This window comes from Sceloporus undulatus, chromosome 4 (assembly GCF_019175285.1).
Source record: "Sceloporus undulatus isolate JIND9_A2432 ecotype Alabama chromosome 4, SceUnd_v1.1, whole genome shotgun sequence".
Taxonomy (NCBI): Eukaryota; Metazoa; Chordata; class Lepidosauria; order Squamata; family Phrynosomatidae; genus Sceloporus; species Sceloporus undulatus.
Window position 1 is genome coordinate 105236357 of NC_056525.1, and position 22288 is coordinate 105258644.

The 22288-nt window shown below is 38.8% G+C and overlaps 1 protein-coding gene across 14 annotated transcripts in view; it reads right to left on the reverse strand.

The window, feature by feature from the left end:
* HFM1 (helicase for meiosis 1) overlaps nucleotides 1-22288 on the reverse strand; it is a 94368-nt gene that overhangs the window by 49907 nt on the left and 22173 nt on the right. For 4 of the 14 annotated variants that reach the window (XM_042466120.1, XM_042466117.1, XM_042466119.1 and 1 more), the window contains exons 1-7: nucleotides 15165-15273; nucleotides 13205-13298; nucleotides 11252-11364; nucleotides 8917-8959; nucleotides 6647-6909; nucleotides 4332-4379; nucleotides 2454-2524 (exon numbers count right to left, since the gene is read on the reverse strand). In XM_042466120.1, coding sequence (XP_042322054.1) covers nucleotides 2454-2524; nucleotides 4332-4379; nucleotides 6647-6909; nucleotides 8917-8959; nucleotides 11252-11364; nucleotides 13205-13284 — 618 coding nt within the window. In that variant the 5' untranslated portion in view covers nucleotides 13285-13298; nucleotides 15165-15273. The other 10 variants (XM_042466114.1, XM_042466109.1, XM_042466111.1 and 7 more) reach the window with 9 other exon arrangements.

Genomic DNA, 22288 nt, shown 5'->3' on the forward strand with positions numbered 1-22288 from the left:
GTAGACTATCACAAAATATACACAGTAACATTTGTTGTTCTGTATTATTTTCAAATTAAGCTATAAAAAAATCTTTACCCATTTATTTTCCCTAAATTATAAACAGCTTACAGTGCATCTTATAATCAAAAGCAAGTCCTCTTAAGTTAAAAGAGGTTTACTCCCAGATCTGTAAGACTATAGCCTTAAACACACATTTGGGCACATTTCTAATTTTAAAACAAGCCTATTAGCTATGTCAGGGGTAGGCAACCCTTTTGAGCCGGGGGCCGGGTTGCTGTCCCTCAGACAACTGGGGGGCCGAAGCCAAAAAATAAATAATTAAATATTTTTTTAAAAATTAAATAAATAAATAAACCGGGACAAATGTAGGACAAAATTTTCAAATGGAGGGCACTTTTAAAATAAAAAATGGAGGACATGCAAAAAAAATTGCTGATTTTTTAAAAAATGTTAAGATAAATGCATGTTTCTGGGGCTTCTATAGACAATTGCCCCACCGTGCCCCTTGCGCGAGACGTCAAAGGCCCCGGCGGCAATCAGCGGCAGGACCGGGCTGGGGCCGGTCCCAAGGCCTTGCCGGGCCGCATCTGGCCCGCGGGCCGCAGGTTGCCTACCCCTGAGCTATGTGCTGATTTATTATCAAAAGAAGGTTACATTTCTTAAAAGGCTGTTGCAGGAGTGAGATTTGTGCTTTCCAGATGTTATTAGACTCCAGATCCCATTAACCTCAGCCACCACAGCCAATAGTCAGGAATGCTGGCAGTTGTCATCCAAGAACATCTGAAGGCCATAGGTTCCCCACCCCAATTTATACTAATTCCTATTCTGGTTAATAGTATGTATTTGTAGTGTAATTTGTAAGAACCATATCACACTGCTAAACTGTTCAGCTAGTTAAACCAATAATAAATTGAACAATTAATGCCATGGTTTATTGTGTCTTGTTGGTTCAATGTTTCGTGTCCCTTAGTTCCAGCATAAACCAATGCATACTGATTCAGAAATAACTCCCACTATTTTCAACAAGGGTTATTCTTAGGTCACTGTGCACAAGGATTCATTTACTATGTTTATTGATTTAATTTATATCCTGCCTATCTCCCAGCATGAGATTCAAGATGTACAACTTTTTAAAAACCTCTCAGTAAAAAAGTTAAAACACAATTAAATCAATCCTCTATTTCTAAAACTCAAGTGAAAAGCAGCTTTTAAAACACATTTAAAACATACTAAAATAGAAACACAACAACCCCAGGTGACCAGATGTCATAACAGCGAAGGAAGACAAGGCACCATAAAATGTAGGATATTCAATAAAAATGTAGGACATTTCCAAATAAAAGCTAAAAACACTAATATCAATGTAAATCTGTGCTTCTTAGTCATGCTCAAAATGGAGGACATTTTGAAATTCCTCCTGGACAGAAGTTTTACATGTAGGACATGTCTTGGAAAAGGAGGACATCTGGTCACCCTGCAACAACCTCCCACTAAAATCTTCACCTGTCACAACATATTAAAAACCAAATGCTTCCTTAAATAAAAAGGTCTTCTTTATCTGATAATGAAACGACAGCAGGGAGGAGGTGAACCAGCCCTCCTAAAGAAGAGACTTCCACAATTTTGAAGCAGCCACCAAGATGGCTTTATTTTGTGTCATCAAATGTGCTTGTGATGGTGCTGGGATCAAGAGAAAGCCTTCCCCCAAATATCTTAAAAGTCAGTCAGGCTTTTAAGGGAGATACAGTATTCCAGATAGTCTAGATCGGTGGTTTCCAAACTATGGTTTTCGAGATGTTTTGGACTTCAGCTCCCAGAATTCCCAATCACTGGCCATACTGGCTAAGGCTTCTGGGGATTAAAGGTCAAAACACCTGGAGGACCAGACTTTGGGAAACACTGGTCTAGACCCACACTGTGTAGGGCTTCAAAGGCCACAAACAGCAGTTTTTATTATGTCTGGAAATTGAGAGCCTTGAGCTCCCCTTTCATCTGCTAGCATATCCAGCCATACTCCCTTCTTTATGCAGTGCCTGGCAAGCAGCAAGGTTTGGTGAGTTTATAGTGGGCAAAGAGGTAGGCGAAGTGTAGTCCATGAGTCATATGTGCCCTCCCTAGAGGCCCTAACAGTTTTAGCCCAGGGGTACTGAGATATCCCCTGAAATTACTAAGAGTAAGAAATGAGAGAGGTGTATGTGTTGAGATTTGACCCTCCAAGGATTGGCAGGACTGTATATGGCCCCTGGACCGCAAAATGTTGCTCACCCCAGCAACAGAGGGCTGCCATACCTGGTACTGAACTCCAATGAGTTTGGATATCCAGTCTATATTTATGGGAATGAGCCACTGAAGGGTTAGTTTTATGAAATGAACAAACATTTCTTTATACTTTCCCCTAAATTTAGGGAAATAATTTTAAAGCAGCACTATTGAAATTAGTTAATACTTACATCATCGAGAGCCTTGGACTGAATATAATTAAAATAAGGGAACTCCTTGAAAATATTTCTAAACTGAGCAGCTTAAAATCATGTTAAGGGGTGAATAAACTAGTGAAAACCTGAAATAACACTTTGATATTCAAATACTTTATCTAGATTCAAGATTTCAGTAAAGACCTGCTTTTACACATTTGTCGGAGAAGTCATTCACTGGGCACTTAGCCATTTCTGGACTAAAGGAGCAACATGCTTTTTAAGGACTAAAACAGACATTTTGGGAAAACTGAAATGAAATCTGAAAAATATGAAAAGATATTGATTTATCAAATTGAAACATTTGTGTATTCATCATCTTAGCAGAAAATCAAATGCTTCTCCTTTGCTGATACATTCAAGTCCAAAACACATTACAGAAATTATCCAGTTTGAGACTGTTTTAACTGCCCTAGCTCAGTTCAAGGGAATTCTGGGAACTATAGTTTGATGAGGATTTAGCCTTCTCTGTCAGAGAGCTCTGGTGCCACAATAAACTACAATTCCCAGGATTCCCTAGCACTGAGACGGCAGTTGTAGCAGTCTCAACCTGGATTATTTCTGCAGTGTATTTTCAGATGTCAATCAAGAAGCCAAGAATAATGAATCTTTCTCATCCTAGGTGTCAAATTTCAATTTGGAAAAAGTCAAGGGACCACATTGCAATAATGGATGAGGCTAAGGCCATGAAGCAGAGCCAAACCAAGGGCATTAGAGCCACATGTAAATCTCACCAACATTGACATTTTCTCAACAAACATGTAAAACACTGCTCACTTCTACGTCTTGACAGAACAGCTTGCTGGCATGCAAAGCATAGCTCAGTTCTATACATCTTCTCAGGAGTAAGCCCTTGGGCTGTAGTGGCGAACCAATGGCATGCGTGCCAGAGATGGCATGTGAAGCTCTTTTCAGGGCATGGGGAGGGAGGAGAAGAGGAGGAACAGGTGCGCATGCCTTCAGCTATCCTGGGCCTTCAGCTGTCTACAAAGAGGCAGCTGAAGGCATGGGAGGGTGCAGGGGGAAGAGGAGAAACAGGCACATTCCTGTTCCTCCTCTCTTCAGCTGTCCCAGGCCTTCATCTATCTCCAGAGAAGCAGCTGAAGTCCCAGGAGGGTCAGGTAACACCCAGTGCTGGAAAGCCTTTTAGTTTGGGCACTCGGTCCCTAAAAGGTTCGCCATCACTGCCCTAGGGTAATTACGTTCCCAGATTGGAAGCCACAACTCATTTCCATGCATTGGCTTCCCACTTTGCAAATTGCAATTCAGTTTGCAAAATGCAATTCAGTTCCATGCAACAGTTCCTGAGCTGAACAAGAGAACTCCTGCTCCATGCAAATCTTTCCATTCTGCCCACTTCCATGCAAAACCTTTGTAGTCTTCAAAAATGTTATTTCTGATCACCAATAGGTGATCAATACAGAAGAAGCTTGCAGGCTAGATGGGCAACTGTGGCCTGATCCAGACCAGCGCTTTGCTACATGGCGGCGGCATGACATTGGTGGTGCCCTGTGTACATGGGCGCTGCCATTGTGACATAAGCACCACGTGGTGTCCACATGGCGCTGTGCGTCGCTTATGTCACACTCATGACGTCGCACAAAGAACCCGGAAACTCCGGGCTCTTTTTGATCTGCAGTGGCAGCACACCGTTTGGGGGCTGTGCCGTCCCTGAGGAGCAAAAACAGGCGCCAGCAAACCGCCGTTTCTTGGCGGTCTGTCCCATGCCTGTGTGATCCCCTGCAGCCACATAATCAGTTTGTGGGTTTTAAAAACACATCAAACAGCATTATAATTTATACTGTTTGAAACAAAGAACCTATACTTCCATATTTATAAAACACAAAAGGATACGGATTTCAGTCACAGGCCTCAAAACCTTAAACTCCTTTTCAGTTATTCCTAGTGGATGAAAGGATATTTGTTTTAGAGATCATCCATTAACAATATAAATTAAAAACACAAATAAAAAAACAAAATGGGCTAAATCCAGTGCTATTCTTGTGTTAGCAATGGGATTTTCTTCTCATCCTGCCCCGTTTTCCTGCAGCCTTCTATGGCACTGAAAACTTACACTAGAGGGCTTTCCAGTCCTCCAGAGCAGTATTTTTCAACAGTTTTAACTGTAAGAGGGAAGGGTGTTTGCACCTTTCTAGTTCCACACCACATTGTGTTGAATCCATGCATAGTCAAGCTCAAAGTACACCCATTGAAATCAGTGGGTTAAAGAAGTAATGACTAATCTAAGTCCCACCAATTTCTACCACAAGTATTGTTTAATTAGCTGAGATTGTACACAACCCTCTCACTTATGACTTTACGCTGATGTTGCATGTACGCAGAGAGGTTCAGGTGCTTAAAGCCAGTTTAAAGCTGTGCTCTGCAGAAATGTTTAGGTAGGCAAAGGTCTTGAATATATTTGGTGATTGCAAACTAAGGCCCTTTACAGACCTGCCTGAAAGGCCAGCATGGGGAAAGAGTTGGAGGCGTAGCGGCCTCACAACACATGCCTGACTCTGTCCCCCAGGGCGCCCTGATGATGCGTCCCACTCCACATGGAGTGCAGCGTCATGAGGTGCCTCCACCGCTGCATCCAGATGATGCAGCACTGAAGGAGCATCATATCGTCGCAACATCATGGCTATGGTGCCCTTTTGAGGGCGCAAAGAGGAGCTACTTTTTGTGGCTACGTTTTGCGCCCTCGAAAGGCCAGATCAGGACTGTGCCATGAGGATACTGCGGCCCTGATCTGGCTAGGAAAGGGGCGGTCTGTCAAGCCCCTAAGATACTATATGCTCTTTATTTCAATGGTTTTCTTTACAATTTACAAATAAAACGGTCTGAGTCACAAAATGTGACTCAGAATAAAGGTAGGATATTCTTTCTTTCTTTCTAATAAATAGCACATTGCAGTGGTGTCACTGGGGGGGGGGAATGCAGGCCGCACCGGGTGACATGCCATAAGAAGGAAGAGGGGATGACACTTGGTCACCCCCCACCTCCCACAGGTGTTCCTTGGGCCCACGTGGGTACTGCTCCAGGCCTTCGGAGGGTCTATGGACTTTGGGGGGGGGGGCTCTAGGCCTTGGGGGGCTCTCCACCACTCACGTGGGCACTTCCCCAACCTGTGCGGCCATTTTTCAGCCCGCAAAGCTATTTCCCCCACCCTGGAAGTCCCGCCTGAAAGTTCCATCCCCCCAGTATATCTGCCACCCACGCCGGGTGACACCTGGTGTGGGATCCCCACTGGTACATGGAACCTTTAGAAGAGAAAAAAAAATCCAGTTAATTGCTTCTGGAAAGATTTTGTGCTTAACAAATTAGAATAACTCATAGAAAAGATCTCATTCCACAACACAAAGTTGTGCCGCTTCTATTCCGAATGTTCTTGGACTGCAAGTTCCAACAGTTCTAGCTGCATTGCCAATGGTGAACAATGTGGGAACTGCAGGCCAACAACATCAGGAGAGGTCCCCTATAGTTCCAGGATGTGCCAGTGAGAGGCCACTTCAAAAGCATTTGTATCTGTGTCCACTCCCAATTTAACTGGTCTCTAGCCAATCCCAAAGGGGCACATCACTTGCATACAATATCTTACTTACACTTCAAACTGCCTATCTGCTTTTAATGTCATGTTTTTGGCAGAAAGTAGGAGTGTATTTTTAATAAATAAACAAATAGGAATCTGTTTAATATCAAGGCAGAAGTGGGAAGAAAGCATTGCATGCAAAAGGCTGGATTAATTCCTTTGTGCAACAATGTTACATTAAATTTGATGATGGAGGAAAGTAAATGAAGGCAGAAGGGAGATGTGATGAGACAATGCAAAGCTTTCTTTTCATCAATTTCCCTGGATGACCTGAAAATATACAGCACTAAGCTCTCTGAGACATTCATTTAATTCCACCCAATTATAATTACTTCAGTCTTCTATGGCTTAGGTGTACCTTTATGTGATTCACATCTTTTTTTCTAATTTCCTTCTGACCTTCCACATGAATACTACTATGCTCCTTACTTTATATTACTTGAACAGATTTAACTGTTGCGTATTTCTTGACTCCATCTACAGTTCTGTTCATGAGTATACATTATTCATAGTTATTGCATGAAGGCTGTGTTGTAAATACCCTTTGTTGGGAAAAATTACAAGAAAAGGTGTAATTTACCTTCCATACTAGAAGTCTTTGAAACACAAGGAAATGAGTATGCATTTTCAATTCCCTTTCCATTTGCAGAAGCTGAAATAACATCATTTACACTAAGCAGATTAAAATCTGAATATTGAGCTATCTGCATATTATTTTTCCACGGATCTATGTTCATCGCTTCATTGGTAGCATTACTACAATATGTGTCCATTCTTCTGTTGGCATTGGTGCTCTCTTTGATGCCTGTATTTTCATATGTATAATTTGTTGGTTTGAATAAGCTGTAAGAAACACAGATGGATGTTTATTATACAAAGTAATACATTATATAAAATAATATAACATGCAACCCTACTTACATAATTATATTCTATAGCTTAAAGCTACTCAAAGTGGTAGCCCTGTAATAGTGCTGGTCCCCAAGCAATTAGTTAAATTTTCAAGTTATATTTAAATGTAACTTGCTAAATAGGGCATTTCACATTTGTGGCATATCAGATTGTGCATAGTTACTTTTAAAGTAATTATCTGCCATTATAATTCAATGCCCCCAAAGTAGTTACCACTATAGTTGCAATTTAAAACAGTAACTTTGCTTTTCCATTTCTCAAATGTACTTGAATGGTTATTTCTAGTTATTTTTCAAATATAAGAAAGATATAACGCTTTCATCTATAGTACAAAACACACTCTCCTCCTATCCACCCATCAGCACCCATGAAAGAGCAGAACAGAGTACAGACCACAGCATAAACCAGCACTTAAACCATGTAATGTTCCTCTTCCATCATTTAATGAGATAACACCCCTGTAACTATAGAAGTAGTTTTTGAAGTTACAGTCATGCCACCTCAGTTGCATTACTCTTTATGGCAATGGTTCCCAATCTTTTCTATGCTACACACCTCTAGGAAATATTTGATTAATGTCCACGCCCTCTGCAAAAGTAATATCATATTTGAAGATGAAGAAGGCTAATTTCTAATTTTTCAACCAGAAATTGAACCACATACAATACCATGGGTGAACAAACGCATGCATTAACAGCAAATCCAATATGAGCAATTTGATTCTAATTTATTTAGAAAAAAATGTAAGCAGTAAAATCAGTCCCAACAGTGAGCATAAAATTCAATGGCTTCTTTGCTTCTGCTTCTCATTAGTGGGTTTGTCAAAATGTGGAACTATCTTGCTGACTGTGGTCTGCAGGTCTGCCTGTAGATGGCTGAATGGTGATTCATGACTCTTTATTCAAGGACACAATCCACTCTTTGTTGCACTCCCTGAAAATTCATGTCACACCCTCCGGTTGGGAACCGCTGCTTTATGGTAATTCACAGTATAACCTATTTGTTACATCACAATGTAACAAAACAGAATTAATTATAATTATCTATTGCAAATAACTATTACAAATTACAAATAGCTATTTGGAGCTAGTTATTTCTCAGACAAGCAGCATAGGAAAGACGGCAACTTTCCACTAGGAGATGTTTGCTCAGAAAATGAATAACTTTTTTTTCTGCTTCAACATAACATGCAAAACAATTCAGACTGAGCCTCTGGAAAATCACGTATGGTTTGCCTATTCTGAAGTGTATCTAAAGTGTATACAATAGAAGAAAACTTGAAAAGAAAAAGGTTAACAATACTGTTTCTTTGTAAGAGGGGAAATCTGCTCACTTGTAATTTCACTTCCACTGAATAATACAGATTACAAAAGAGCATAGACCTTTTAGCTGGGTTGAGTATTAGCTGTCCAGATCCATCCTACATAGTTTATAAAGTTACCTGGACTTCCAGGGCAAATTCCTGAAATGCATCATGACAGTTTACCACACCAAATTTGCCAAGACTGCAGTCCATTCCTATTAACACAATGTGAATGTTGCGACTGACTTTTAAAGCAGCTGGACTGCTTATAGGAATCCGGTGACAACAAACTAATTTATCTGGAATATATCACAGGAGTATGTCTTTGTGTGGGATTTTAAAAGTGTATGTGGTAGTAAGTCACCTCTTAACTAAAGTAATAAACTAAATCCTGTGTTTAAATCCTTGTTTTAAAAGGGTTGTGCCTAAAGCAAATCTAATTACTATATTAAAATACTGCCAAAAGGAAGTATCCCAGTTTTCTTACATTCAAAAGAATATTAATGCAACTGCCTGGAGCCCTATTAAGCACTTTCATTGCAAAGATCAAAAACTCAGTCTTTGACAAATGTATCTAAAATAATATGGTTGATATTTGATGAATTATTATAATTGGCTAAAAAAAAAACCCCTACCTTTTCCTGAATTTTGAGGAGATGCTTTCATCACTTTCTTCTTCTGGAAAATTAATTAATACAGTACTTTATTTTCTGATAGGTTCCAACACAGTAGTTGAAAAGCTCTATTTTCATATTAATCAAGGTCATGAAGGAACAATGGAGGTGATTCCAAGCTATGGGCCTGAAAATGACATATATCGATCTCCTCCACTTTAATACCTATAGACATTGCTTGTTAGAATTCATAGGGAAGTACATAAATTTACACTATTTAGGCTTTTGCATTCTTAACAGATGCCATATTAATTCTCTTTGAGCATGCTACATGTAAAAAGATGCACAGTCTGTTGTCTACCAAGGATCAGTCAAGTCAATGAAAGTTCTACAAAGAAAAATAAACCTCATCTTATTGTGCTATTCCACTTTTGCCAATAATACTAGTTACAAAATATCTTACTTGCTTTTGGGTTTTTTGTGGGTTTCTTGAGCTATGTGGCCATGTTCTAGAAAATTTTCTTCCTGACGTTTCACCAGCATCTGTGGCTGGCATCTTCAGATGCTGGTGAAACGCCAGGAAGAAAATTTTCTAAAACATGGCCACATAGCCCAAAAAACCCACAAAAAACCATGGATGCCGGCCATGAAAGCCTTCGACTTCACATTACTTGCTTTTGTTTTTTATCACATGGTCACTGACAGAGGAGCTATGTACTGCTGCAATATGTATTTGAGCAATACATCAAGAAGAGTGCTTGAATTTCAAATGTTCCATAATAAATATTGCATTTATGTCTATGTCAGATATGAGAATCACGTAGTTCTATAGATGTTGTTGGCCTGCAGCTCCCAACAGCCCCTTCTAGTGCAGCTGGAGGTGAGAAATGCTGGGAGTTATAATCCAACAACATGTGGAATTCCCACCCCAGAATTCCCACCCCACTTTATACAGACAGCCCATTCTTACATCTTATAAACTGAATATCTAACACAGACTAGTCTTTTAAACAGAGTGAAACCCGAATTGTATGCTGTACATATCTCAAGGTCTAACGTTTCAAATGTTATGGAACCTCATATTAGCGTTTCAGATTAAAGCTATATTAGGTTTCCAAAAATGTAAATAAAATTTACCTTCCTTTCAAAATAAAACATCTTAGGGCTAATTTGCAAGCATAAATTATAGCTCCCTAAATAGAAAAGAGGGTATGCTATGATCACCATGATTTTCAGCATGTTATAGAGAATGTAGAATGCTCTGAAACTCTCTGAGAATATATAATTTGAAGTGTTCTCACTGTGCGGTTTGCCGCAATGTGGAATGCAATACCGGGCACTTCCAGTATCTTTCTTCCTTTTCCCCTTTTGTTGTCTAAATAGTCTGATATTGTTCCATGCATTTATTCTATTTACTGCATATTGCTGCATTCTACAATCAGTAACCTATAAAACATGAATACCAGACACCTTGGTGTCTGATTTAGATATTTCACAGCTGAAATTTTTCAAAAAGCATTGCCCTCCCAATGCTCTCCCCCTCCACCTCCCCACTGTTTGACAAAAGATGAAAACATGGAAGCAGAAAAATATCATACCCTGGAAATTTTTTGGATATAAGAGACTGCATTCCCTCATAGTCAGGCTGCTTATGCAGGCCCAACAAGGTATGTGTAGTGTGTGCTTAGGTTTCATATATCAGGATCTAGCGGGTGAAAAAAGGAAATGGAATCAAGATGGGGCATCTTCCCTTAAGATACTCCTCCTCTCCCCACCATCACAAAAATAAATAAATAAAATGGGACTACAGTGTGTAGGGTTAAGATTTCCTCTCTACCATGCTCCCAATTAAAATCATCCCATCCTAATTACTTTTTGCTGCCGGGAGAGAAACAGCCAGTAGTGCCAGGAGCACCTATCCTCCTGGGATGAACAGCAACTTGGAGTGTCGGGAGGGGGGAAGATTTTAACCCTGAGTTACAGCTTGAGCCAGTGTGGTGTTGTGGTTTGTGTGCTGGACTATGATTCTGGAAACCTCTGTTCTGAACAAATCTTGCCAAAGGAACCCTGTGATAGGTTCACTCTAGGGTCATCATAAGTTGGAAACTATTGGAAGGGACACAACAGCAGCTTGGAATTGGCAATTAATAGTGATATCTCTGCCCCAATGATTACTGTTTATAGAATGTATTGCATGATGGCATTTACATCTCATCTAGTTTGGTTCAGACTCAACTCACTTTGTACATCAGGGGGAACAGGCAAATACGTACTTTACTTATTTCAAGTGAGTGGTCTGTACTCATTTTACTCGTATGTGTTATTCTATATTAAAAATATCTACAAAACATTTTACCTTTTTGGTTATTTTTCCCCAGTTCCATCTGTAGCTCTTGAGTAGGTGGAATTTCGAAAGCAGATGGAACAGGTGCAAGATACCAGTTTGTTGGCTCTTCATCTTCCAGAGATCTGATTCCAGCATATTAACAGGAAACAAGAAACGTTAAGTGTTTCCAACTAAATTAATGACAAACCACAGGAGAACAAATTGACTCATGTGTCACTTCTAAATTACTCATTTTAATATTAACTTGGGAAATGTGCTATATTCAAAATGTATGGTTTGAAAAATATGTTATAAGTCAGTTAAAATATCCAAAGTATCAAGTTTTGATAGGATGGAAGTTAACATTTGAAATGGAATCAATGCATCAGCTGTGAAAATACTGAATGTTTGTTAATTTTGTCATGTTTTATATTTTGTGTTGAAAATAAAAATTTGAAAGAGAAAGAAAATATGTTATATTCACAAATAAGGCTCCTGCTAAACTCCTTCAACTAAATGTAAATTTGGCATACTGAGATCAAAACTTGACAACTATAGTTCTGCATATTTTGATATATTCTGTTATCTGATCTTCTGCAACTGACACTGCAGAACTGTTTTGATATGGATCTCCCTTAAGAAGCTGTCTAACAAACCAACTGTACAATAAATGCATAATAAAATATATACAGTATTATTGGAACCAACTTCCTTTCTGTGGTGGTGGTGAAGCAAGAGCTATGCTAATAGTAGCATAGCTCCCCAGGTCAGAAGCTAATGGGAAAGGGAAGTACAAGCAGTGCTGTGGCACAACTAGACTCAAACCAAAACGATGTTCAGCTGGGAGATTGGAATGTGAAAGCAGGACCAAAAACTGTAGAAGAATTTGGTCTAAGATTAAGAAATGAAGCAGGAGCGTGATTTATTTAAGCTGAGACCAACAATTTGTTCAGCGCAAACACATCCTTTATGCAATCAAACAGATGACTGTATACATGGAGGGCACACCATATGGTTAGTATAGAAGTGGAATAGATTAGATAATTGGAAGCACAAGGTGGAAAAGCTCTATCCTGCCTGCAGAAACGAGACCAGAAATGGCTTGTAACACAGAACTTGTAATACAGGTTGAGTATCCCTTATCTGGAATTCCAGATTCCAAAATACTCCAAAATCCAAAATTATCCACGTGGATAGCTAAGATAGTGACACCATTGCTTTCTGATGGTTCAGTGTACACAAACCTTGTTTCATACCCAAGATTACTAAAAAAATACCATATAAAATTATTTCTGCCTATGTGTGAGGTACATAGGAAACATAAATGTATTTGTGTTTAGATTTGAGTTCCATCTCCAAGATAACACATTACGTACATATATGCAAATACAAATATTTGAAAATTTAAAAACTCCTGAAATCCCAAGCAGTGTTTGTCCCAAGCATTTTGAGATTCAAGTGTGTGTATAAAATTACCTTCAGGCTATGTGTATAAGGTATATACGTAACATAAATGAATTTTGTGTTTAGACTTGGGTCCCATCTCTAAGATAGCTCATTATATATATGCAAATACTCATAAATCCAAAAAAATAAAATAAAAATCATGAGTCATGGCAGTTAAAATGGTGTCAAATTATATTAATTGTGTAGTATGGCAGCAGCCCAGGGCTGATTAATAACAGGGTATCTTGAAGGTCTCTCATTTACAAAGTAGTCATAAGCCAAAGCCAACTTGACAGCCATTAAGAGCAGCAACAAAAATCAGGACTGTGCCATTATATTTTACAAATTAGGAAAAATAAATATGAATAATTTCTAAAATGAACAAACTATTCTAGGCTAAAGAGATCCCATTACTGTGGCTGGGTGAAGATTAATTTCCAGTGTTTTACTAAACGTGTAATAAAACCAGAAATACAACATGTTAAAAAAAATCAACCACAAGTATGATTTACCAATAAAGTCACAGGGCCAACTCACTTTTGCTTTCCACTTGGTCCTTCAAAAAACAAATTGTCCAGATAAAAGGCAGGTTCAGTCATTGTATCAAAATGAGACATGACGTCTCAACATGCTATAAGAGACAAAGAAATTAACTTTGTTTATTAGATTTATAATCTATTTTTCTGTGTGTTATTCTGGTAGTCTAATGCAGCCTTTCTTAATCTTTTTATCCTGGGACAGCCCTTAAAATAATGTTCAGTAAACCTCTGCATGAAAATTATTTACATCTACAGATCAAAAATAAATGTTATCCCCACATTATGATCTCCCACAGAACTCCTACCAGCCTCGGGTTTTCCTAATCTAACAAGGGTCCAAAACATACTGTAGAAATAATCCAGTTTGAGACCACTTTAACGGTCCTGGAGCAATGCTAGGGAATTCTGGGAACTGTAGTTTTGTGAGACATTTAGCCTTCTCTGTCAGAGGGCTCTGGGGCCACAATAAACTACAATTCCCAGGACTCCCTAGCACTGAGCCAGGGCAGTTAAAGCAGTCTCAAACTGGATTATTTCTGCAGTGCATTTTGGACCGAGGAGCATAACTTTTGTAGATTTTTGGCCATGAATATAATATAATATAATATATATAAAATCCAGGAAGTGGGGGAATAGTGTTTTTGTTTGTATTGGTGTATATATTCTGTTTTGTGTATAAGTATATATGTTTTGTGGACTATAGGTTGCCATAATTGTCCACTAAAACCTGGGACAAAATGTAGGACAAAATCTAGAACAAACAGTATGACAACTGTAGGACAAAACTCAGTCCAAAATATATATTTGTGTGTGTGTGTGTGTATTTGTGTGTGTAAGTATGTGTGTATTTGTGTGTGTGTGTGTGTGTGTGTGTGTGTGTGTATCCTTACTAAGGGAAAGACTGAGGCTAAAATGACCAAGGAAAGACCAATTGCCTCACTCATTTTTCCTCTCAGTATACAGTCAAAACAAAGTGAAGCAAGGCAAGCAGCCATTTTGAAATTTCATATACTGTATAGCTAAACCAAATCCAACCTCTGAAGAAACTTGCCAAGAAAACTCAATGATAGTTTTTGTTATGTGTTATTTATATGTATTCTGCTATTATTTCTTAGACTGTACACCATGGGCAGGTTTACTCTTATCTAGTTTATTGTTTGTATGTACAGCGCTGTGCAAATCTACAGCACTATATAAAGAAAGCATAATAATAATAATAATAATAATAATAATAATAATAATAATAATAATAATAGGTTCGCTTTATGGTGGGCATAAGTCAAAAAATAACTTATAGGCCCACAAACACAACAACAAAACCTGAACCTAGAAACATAGACAATTTGTAAGGTTTTATTTATGGGGATAGGAGGTTGGTCCTTTCCTCAGTGTTTTAGTCACAGTGTTTGTCCCTGTGGTAAATTGTGACCACCATTATTAAAGATACTCCAAACTAAGAGCAGCCCCAAGAGTTTAGCATGAAGGGTTTGTTTCTTCAGGAATGTGTCTTTCGAAATAAACTGTGTCTGTGGCCTACCCCTAATTTTTAGGAAAATATAGTCTACTCTCTTCTTCCCAATGGAAGAAGTACCACCTGAATAATTGGTTTATTCCTAGCCTCTAAAGGAAACCTAGAGAGTGGTGTGGTTTAAGCGTCTAACTCTGGAGACCAGAGTTCGAATCCCCGCTCAGCCTTGAGAGACCCACTAGGTGACCTTAAGCAAGTCACACCCTCTCAGCCTCAGAGGATGGCAATGGCAAACATGGTTAGGAGAAACTTGTCAAGAAAACAAGTAATGGGTTCGCCAGTCAGAAACGACTTGATGGCACACAACAATAACAACAAAGGCAGCCCAAAATGGTAAAAATTGAGAGAACAGGCCAAGGAAATGCTTCAAACAACAAAACTGTTCATCTTTTGAAACGTATTCCTTTTGTAGAAGAAATAATTCCCTCACACAAAGACTTTTTTTGCTTTAAAAACATACAACGCCATTTGCTTTTGTAATGTGGGAAACAGGGATCCTTGCCCCTCTTCAAGAGCTTTCAGGAGGCAAAGAAATAAACCCAGCAGTGGCAAAAGAGAAATTCTGGGAGATGTGGTTCCTTATTCGATGCTGTTCTTAGGCAACACAAACCTTTCATGGATGAATGAAGGAAGGGAAAAAATGGTTTCACTTTGGTTTTGTGGCTTATGCCACAAATATGCTTAAACTTTAACAGTGATGTGCAGAAAATCGCCTCAATCAAGAGGAGAGTTACTCTTTTAAAGAGTTTGCAAATGAATGGGACAGGAAAAGGCGGTTTATTTTGTTGGAAAATGCCATTTTTCTGGGGTGTGTAGTCTGAAATTGCAGCCCCTTAAAGCTAAAGGGTTGTATGGTGTCACCACCACACCATACAAAACCCTTAGTAATGTTTTTTTTTTGTACTAATGTTACTCATAAATTGTGATTCCCGCATATCACTGAACGTAATGGCAACAGTTGTGAAATAACTAGCAAAATGTAAATTATACCTTTAAAATACAATTATCATATGCACAGTCTAAATGAATTTACATGTATGTAGTTTCATGTGGTTAAAGTGAAAATTGGGTAAGATGTGTGATTTTTTAAAAAAAGAAATGTTTAAAAAATAATTTTTAAAAATTAAAAAAATAATAATTTTGTTTTAAAAAAATTATTGTGGTCCAAAACACACTGCAGAAATAATCCAGTCTGAGATCACTTTAACTGCCCTGGCTTAGTGCTAGGGAATCCTGAGAATTGTAGTTTATTGTGACAGTGAAGGCTAAATGTCTCACAAACACTACAGTTCCTAGAATTACCTAGCAATGAACCAGGGCACAGGTAGTTATAGCGGTCTCAGACTGGATTATTTCTGCAGTGTGTATTGGACCTGTATTTAAAAACCTGGGGCCTCTCCTTTTTCCTTCCACTGAGCCTGGCCCCACTCACACCCTCTTTTCATTGTTTTAAAGGCAGATATTTGGGGAGCAGTAGTGTCACCCCATCTTATGATGTCACCTTGTGTGGCCCATACACCCCACCTCCCACCTCCCACACACTGGGAACAAATTACAGTCAGCCCTCAATATCCATGGATTTTGTATCCACAGATACAACCATCCACATCTTGAAAATATTCTAAATATATATACATTCCTAAAAGCAAACCTTGATTTTGCTATTTTATATAAGGGACACCATTTTAGTACCCCACTTTATATAATGGGACTTGAGCATCCACAGATGTTGGTATCCATGGGGGTCCTGGAACAAACCCCAGTGGATACTAAGGGCCCACTGTATTACAAACTACAGGAGATAAAATTTGAATCCCATTAGTAAGACAAAAAGGTGCTTCCTCCAAGATTCAACATGTCTCCATCCTTTGTGAGGTCACAGCCCCCTTTGATAGGCAGGGGGCATTGAATCTCTTAAGAGACCCATGCTCTTGATTAACTTTCAAAGACAACAATAACAATAACAACAATAATAGTGATAATGATGACAAGTCATTTCTGACTTATGGCACCCCTAAGAGAAATCTATCATGGGGGTTTCTGTGGCTGAGAGTGTGTGAGTTGCTCGAGGTCAATCAGTCAGTTTCCATGGCCAAGTATGAAACTGAATTCGCATCTCCAGAGTTGTAGTTCAACACCACACTTCATCTCCATTCTTTGTGGGGAAGGTCATAGACCCCTTTGCTAGGCAGAGAACATTGAATTGCTCAAGAGAAGCCTCCATGATTTTGATTAAAGAGCAAAGAAAATAATAACTGTTAGTTGCTGTTGTTGTGCGCCATGGCAACCTATCATGGGGTTTTCTGGGACTGAGAGTGTGTTAGTTGTCTGATGCCACCCTGTGGCTTTACACAGCGGAGCAGGAAATCGAACTCTGATCTTCAGAGTTGTAGTCCATTGCGTAAACGATTACACCATGCTGGCTCTCTCCCTAATACTATGCAGAATTACAAAATATTTAGCTGGCCCATCTTGCTGCAAGAAACAGCAGGACTTGGTTCCAGTGAGGGAAAGGAAGCCATGGGTGAGCAAGATGATAGAGACCTCATTTCCACTTACAAATACAGTGCACCTGTGTTATATGCGGGCACACCTTACGCAGTTTTCAGCATATGCTGAAAGTCGCTTTGGCCCTGGAAGGGATAATGGCACATGTGCACATGGCGCACGCACACTGCCGTGTCACTGCGTTGCCACATGCCAGAGCCCCATTCATTTAAATGGGACTTGAGCATACGTGAAATTCCCCTTATGCCAGGGGAGGAATGGATCTCCTGTGTAAGGGAAGGGTGGACTGTAAAACAGTTTGCAATCCGAATCAATGGATCGATTTGACAGTGGAGCATGGTTCACACTACATTTCCCCCGATGGCATTTTTTTTCCTTTGTAAAATAACCCACTTGTCGTTCACATTGACAAATGAATTGATTCAAAATAGACCCACTTCAGCTGTCCGAAGGACAAAATTAAATCGATTCCAATCTGCATCTCATTCACGCACATGCAGAATTGATTCATCGAAAAAGACACAGGAAAAATCATCATCAAAAAGATGTGTGTTAAATGGGTCTAGTGCATGGCCCCCCCTCTCCAAACCACTTCAGTGATTTGGTTCAAGTGTGAACCACTTCAGAGCAGTTCGCAAACCAATTTAAAATGCAGTGGGAATGAGGCCATACTAATGTAAGTGTGTGAGAGGAAGGGAAATGAGAAGAAACGGCAGGGGGTGGCATCAGAAAAAAGCAATGGGTAAGTTCTGAGACCTCAAACAATGGTGGTGGAGGATGAGATGGAGACCTAGAAGTGGTCAGCAACTGTGTCCTCAGCTGCCTGGAGGAAGAAGAGCAACAGCACTTCCATTGCCACAGCCCAAGCTAGCAGCCCTCGTAGTGCTTCACGGACACCTCTTCCTCCAACCAGATTCTTTTTTTTAAAACAGTTTTTATTGATGCTTTACATTCATACAAATTACATAATATACATACATACATACATACGTATTTTCCATAAAATCTCATCCCATTTCCACCCAAACCTTCTCATTTCCTATCTTACTATCTTCTCTCTCCTACTAAATCTTCCTTCTTCTCAATCCATATCCTTCTAACTACTTTAATCACTTACTAGTCTATCCTTCTCATTCACTTCCACTCACAACTAACTACCTTCTTCTCTAATCTATCTTAACCTATCTTGACCTACTCTCTTTCTCTTCTCCTTCCTTCACATACTCTCACCTTCTTCACATACCAAAATCCTTCCTTTCTTCCCCTCATTCAATCGACTTCCCTCTCTTCCGAATGCTGGTGATTGTTTTCTTTTCTTATCTGTGACTTTCTTTTATCATTCAATTGCACCTCCGTATACATTTTCCAAATTTAATATCAACCTTATTAAAAGCGTGGAAATTGAGCAATCTTAGTACTGCATTTGCAACTTAATTAGATCCATTGTCCCTTCAGTGATACCAGTTCCTGTAGTAATTGAATTGTATATATAGGAAACTAAAAGTGGCAAGTATTATATACATCAGCTACTCGCTTTATCGTATAGTCCAGATTTTCTCTAAGTATACTAATACTTTTTCCCATGTATGATTCACCTCATTCAAATCTTCTCCCCTTAGTATACAGGTTAACTTGTCCATCCCCATAGCTTCATATAAACTCAACAACCATTCTTTTCTATCAGGGACTTCCATTTTTTTTGCTAGGGATATTCTTGCCAAGGTAATTGCATAATACAATATTTTACCAAATTTCCTCTCCATAGTTTCGTTAAACATATTCAATAGGTACATTTCTGGCGATTTTTGTATGGTACAGTTTAAGATGTCTGCTAGTGTCCTGTTCACCATGTCCCAGTATTTTTGAATTACTTTGCAAGACCATCAGCAATGGAAGAAAGTGCCCTCCTCCTTCTTGCATTTCCAACATATTGGGGAGCTGTTCTTATAAATTTTTGAGATTTTATCAGGTGTTAAGTACCAGCGATAATACATTTTATAAAGGTTTTCTTTCAACTTTTGCGAGGCCGAAAATTTAGAAGTATTCCACCATGCTAGCAGCCCTCGTAGTGCTTCACGGACACCTCTTCCTCCAACCAGATTCTGAACTTTTCTTGATAGGCCTGGATTGGCAGAAAGAGGTAGCTTCTGGGTGCATGTCCTGGGTGCAAGTAACTGGGGGGGGGGGAGAATACATCTCGTGGGTGGTGATGACTATATAGTTGGTCCTCCGTATCCACAGATTCTTTATCCACGGATAATGGTTGAATTCACAGTTTGAAAATATTCCAAAAATATAAAAATTCTAAAAAGCAAACCTTGATTTTTCCATTTCATATAAGGGATACCATTTTACTATGCCATTGTATTTAACAGGACTTGAGCATCCATGGGAATCTTGGAAACAAACCCCAGCAAATAAGGCCCAGTGTACATTCACCCCCACTCACGGGTGTTTCAGGTATGGGTAAACATCCAGAGCCCTCTGTTGAAAACCATCATTGGGTCCTGAACCCATTCTTGATGGCCCTGCTGCCCTCAAAAGAAGACACTTAAAGTGAATTTATTTGCTTAGGTTCACAGTACAGCTATTACAGTATATGGTGGGTATAAAACAAATACAGAAACCTCACTGAAATATTTGAAATCCATAAGTATTTTTAATGAGTTACAGTGGTACCCCGGGATACGAATTGATCGTGTTACGAAATTTCCGGGATACGAAAAAGTTAGATTGGAAAAAACTGTTCCGGGTTACGATGTTTTTTTCGGGTTACGATGTTTTTTCGGCGCGAAATTCAAACGCAAAGCGCGGCTAGCGGCTTTCCAGCGCTAACGGAAAGCCTTTTCGGGTTGCAAAATTACTCGGGTTACGAACGGAGCGGCGGAACGAATTAATTTCGTAACCCGAGGGACTACTGTATTTGAAACAAAACAGTGGAAACAACAGCCAGTGGAAACCTCTTTATGTTATGCAGGAACCACAGAAACAAAATAAAGTTGTGTTTGCACAATATTTATCAATACACTGGAAACAATCATGTCAAGGTTAAATACTTAGATGCCACTGATTTCAATGGGAGAATTAAACATGCTAGTGGTCCATGTGGTTAGGGGAGTTACAAAAAAGTAACTTTTCCAAGATCTGGTTTAAAGCATCATTAGTAGAATCAGTGAAATGTACGGGTGTTTATCTTTGACTGGGTTTTATCTACCCATTGTAGTTTTAGAAATCAGTTTCCCTTTGTTACCATTAGAAAGACTGTTTTCCAATTCTTTTGCCCCGAGGCAAGTTTCCATCTTAGTTTGCAACATCTGCTCTTAGCTGACCAGACTTTAAAGATGAAAGCGACCATACAAACTGTTCATTTTCACGAACTATTTTTTTCTTAGAGTCTTGTCCCAAGATGGCATCTCCTTCAACACTCATACACACACACATACACACATCACATAAAATATATAGCAAAGCAGCCCCTTAGCAGCTCTGAGACAGTTTAATTTTTGATTTCCCTCAAGCCCAACATCTGATCAGCCATATGTTTTGAGTCTTTTTGACTCACAGAGATCACATAACAAGTCATAAACCTGTACATTCTGGAGCAATGTGACTAGAAAAATCACGAACACCAGAAAGTCATGGGTCAGTGATCCATGCAGCAATACAATAAGACATGTTCCATCTAAGTACAAATCTGTTAAAAGCCTGAGAAGTTCCATGGATGTTTACCACTGAGTAAAGGAGCACAAACAATTTTCCATGCCAAGGCTGAATTATTACAAGAACAGAAGTAATAATAAGTGAAAGGGTGAGTGTATAATGAAGCAATGTGGTAGCCATCATTAGCTACTGGAGCGGTGCCTTTAAAAGAAACAAAACAAGTTTTATTTTGTGTATCTTCTATGACCAATTAAGAACTATTGATTTCAACAGAAAGGCTGCTACCTGGTTGTCTTTAGAACATCTTTGCTAAACTACTTTTAATGGTCAGATTTAGTACCCTATTGTTTAAATCAGTTTCTTTTTGAACTGAAAAATAGTGACTCAAGAATTTTTTTAATGTACAGTCTTTTGAGTTTTTTGCAGCTCTTACAAGAAATAAAATTCAAACAACATAATTAATTTTCTTGCTTGATGCATTATGAGCTGATATTTTGTTGTTGTTGTTGTTGTTAAAAAAAATGTTCACTGACCTCAATAGCCAGCCTTTTGACTGCTGTGTCCTGCAAACACTTATAACACCTGAATAAGCTTACTCATGCAAATTGTTTCCCTGAAGTTAGTCAAGTGCATAAGTGGTTGCCAAATTGGGCCCTAAGAGAACTAAACACAGCTCCCCCTGGACCCTACCAATACTGTTTGTATGTCAGCCAGAGGGAATCTCCCAGGAGTGAGACAACATTTTCCTCTCCAGAGGCCGAGAAAACATTTTATGCAGCACTGCACTAACTCATGCCTTTTCAAAAAAGTCAGGTTCTGAAGTTATATTCTAAACAGCTAAGTAGCTTTCAGTAAAACTAACCTCTCCTTTCTGTGTATGTCTCTTTGTGTGAATTTTATTTTTTGTATCCCCAGATTAATCCCCTTAACTGGCAGTTTATTTACTGACTAAATCCCTAACTAACTAGTTAGGCCTATAACACAGTCATTCTGACATGAAGCTAAATCCAACATCAGTCTTATCTAGAATAAACCCACTGAAATGAATGGGAAATAGTCACAGTTAATGTAAGTGCCACTGACTTCAATAAGTCGTCTGCAACTAGAATTAGTGGAAGCGTCTTGACATATTCAGACCCATTTTGTTGATGTGTTTCTAATTATTCATTATCTTTTTACTTTACAGCTTTACATTGTTTCTGTAGTGTACTGAGTATGTATTTTGATGTAACCTATTTAGAGATTTAAGTATATCAAGCAGTATAGAATCACTATAAACATATTTAATAAAAAACTGCCTCGGTTCAATACAGGGAGAGGCGGGATACAAATTATTATTATTATTATTATTATTATTATTATTATTATTATTATTATTATTATTAT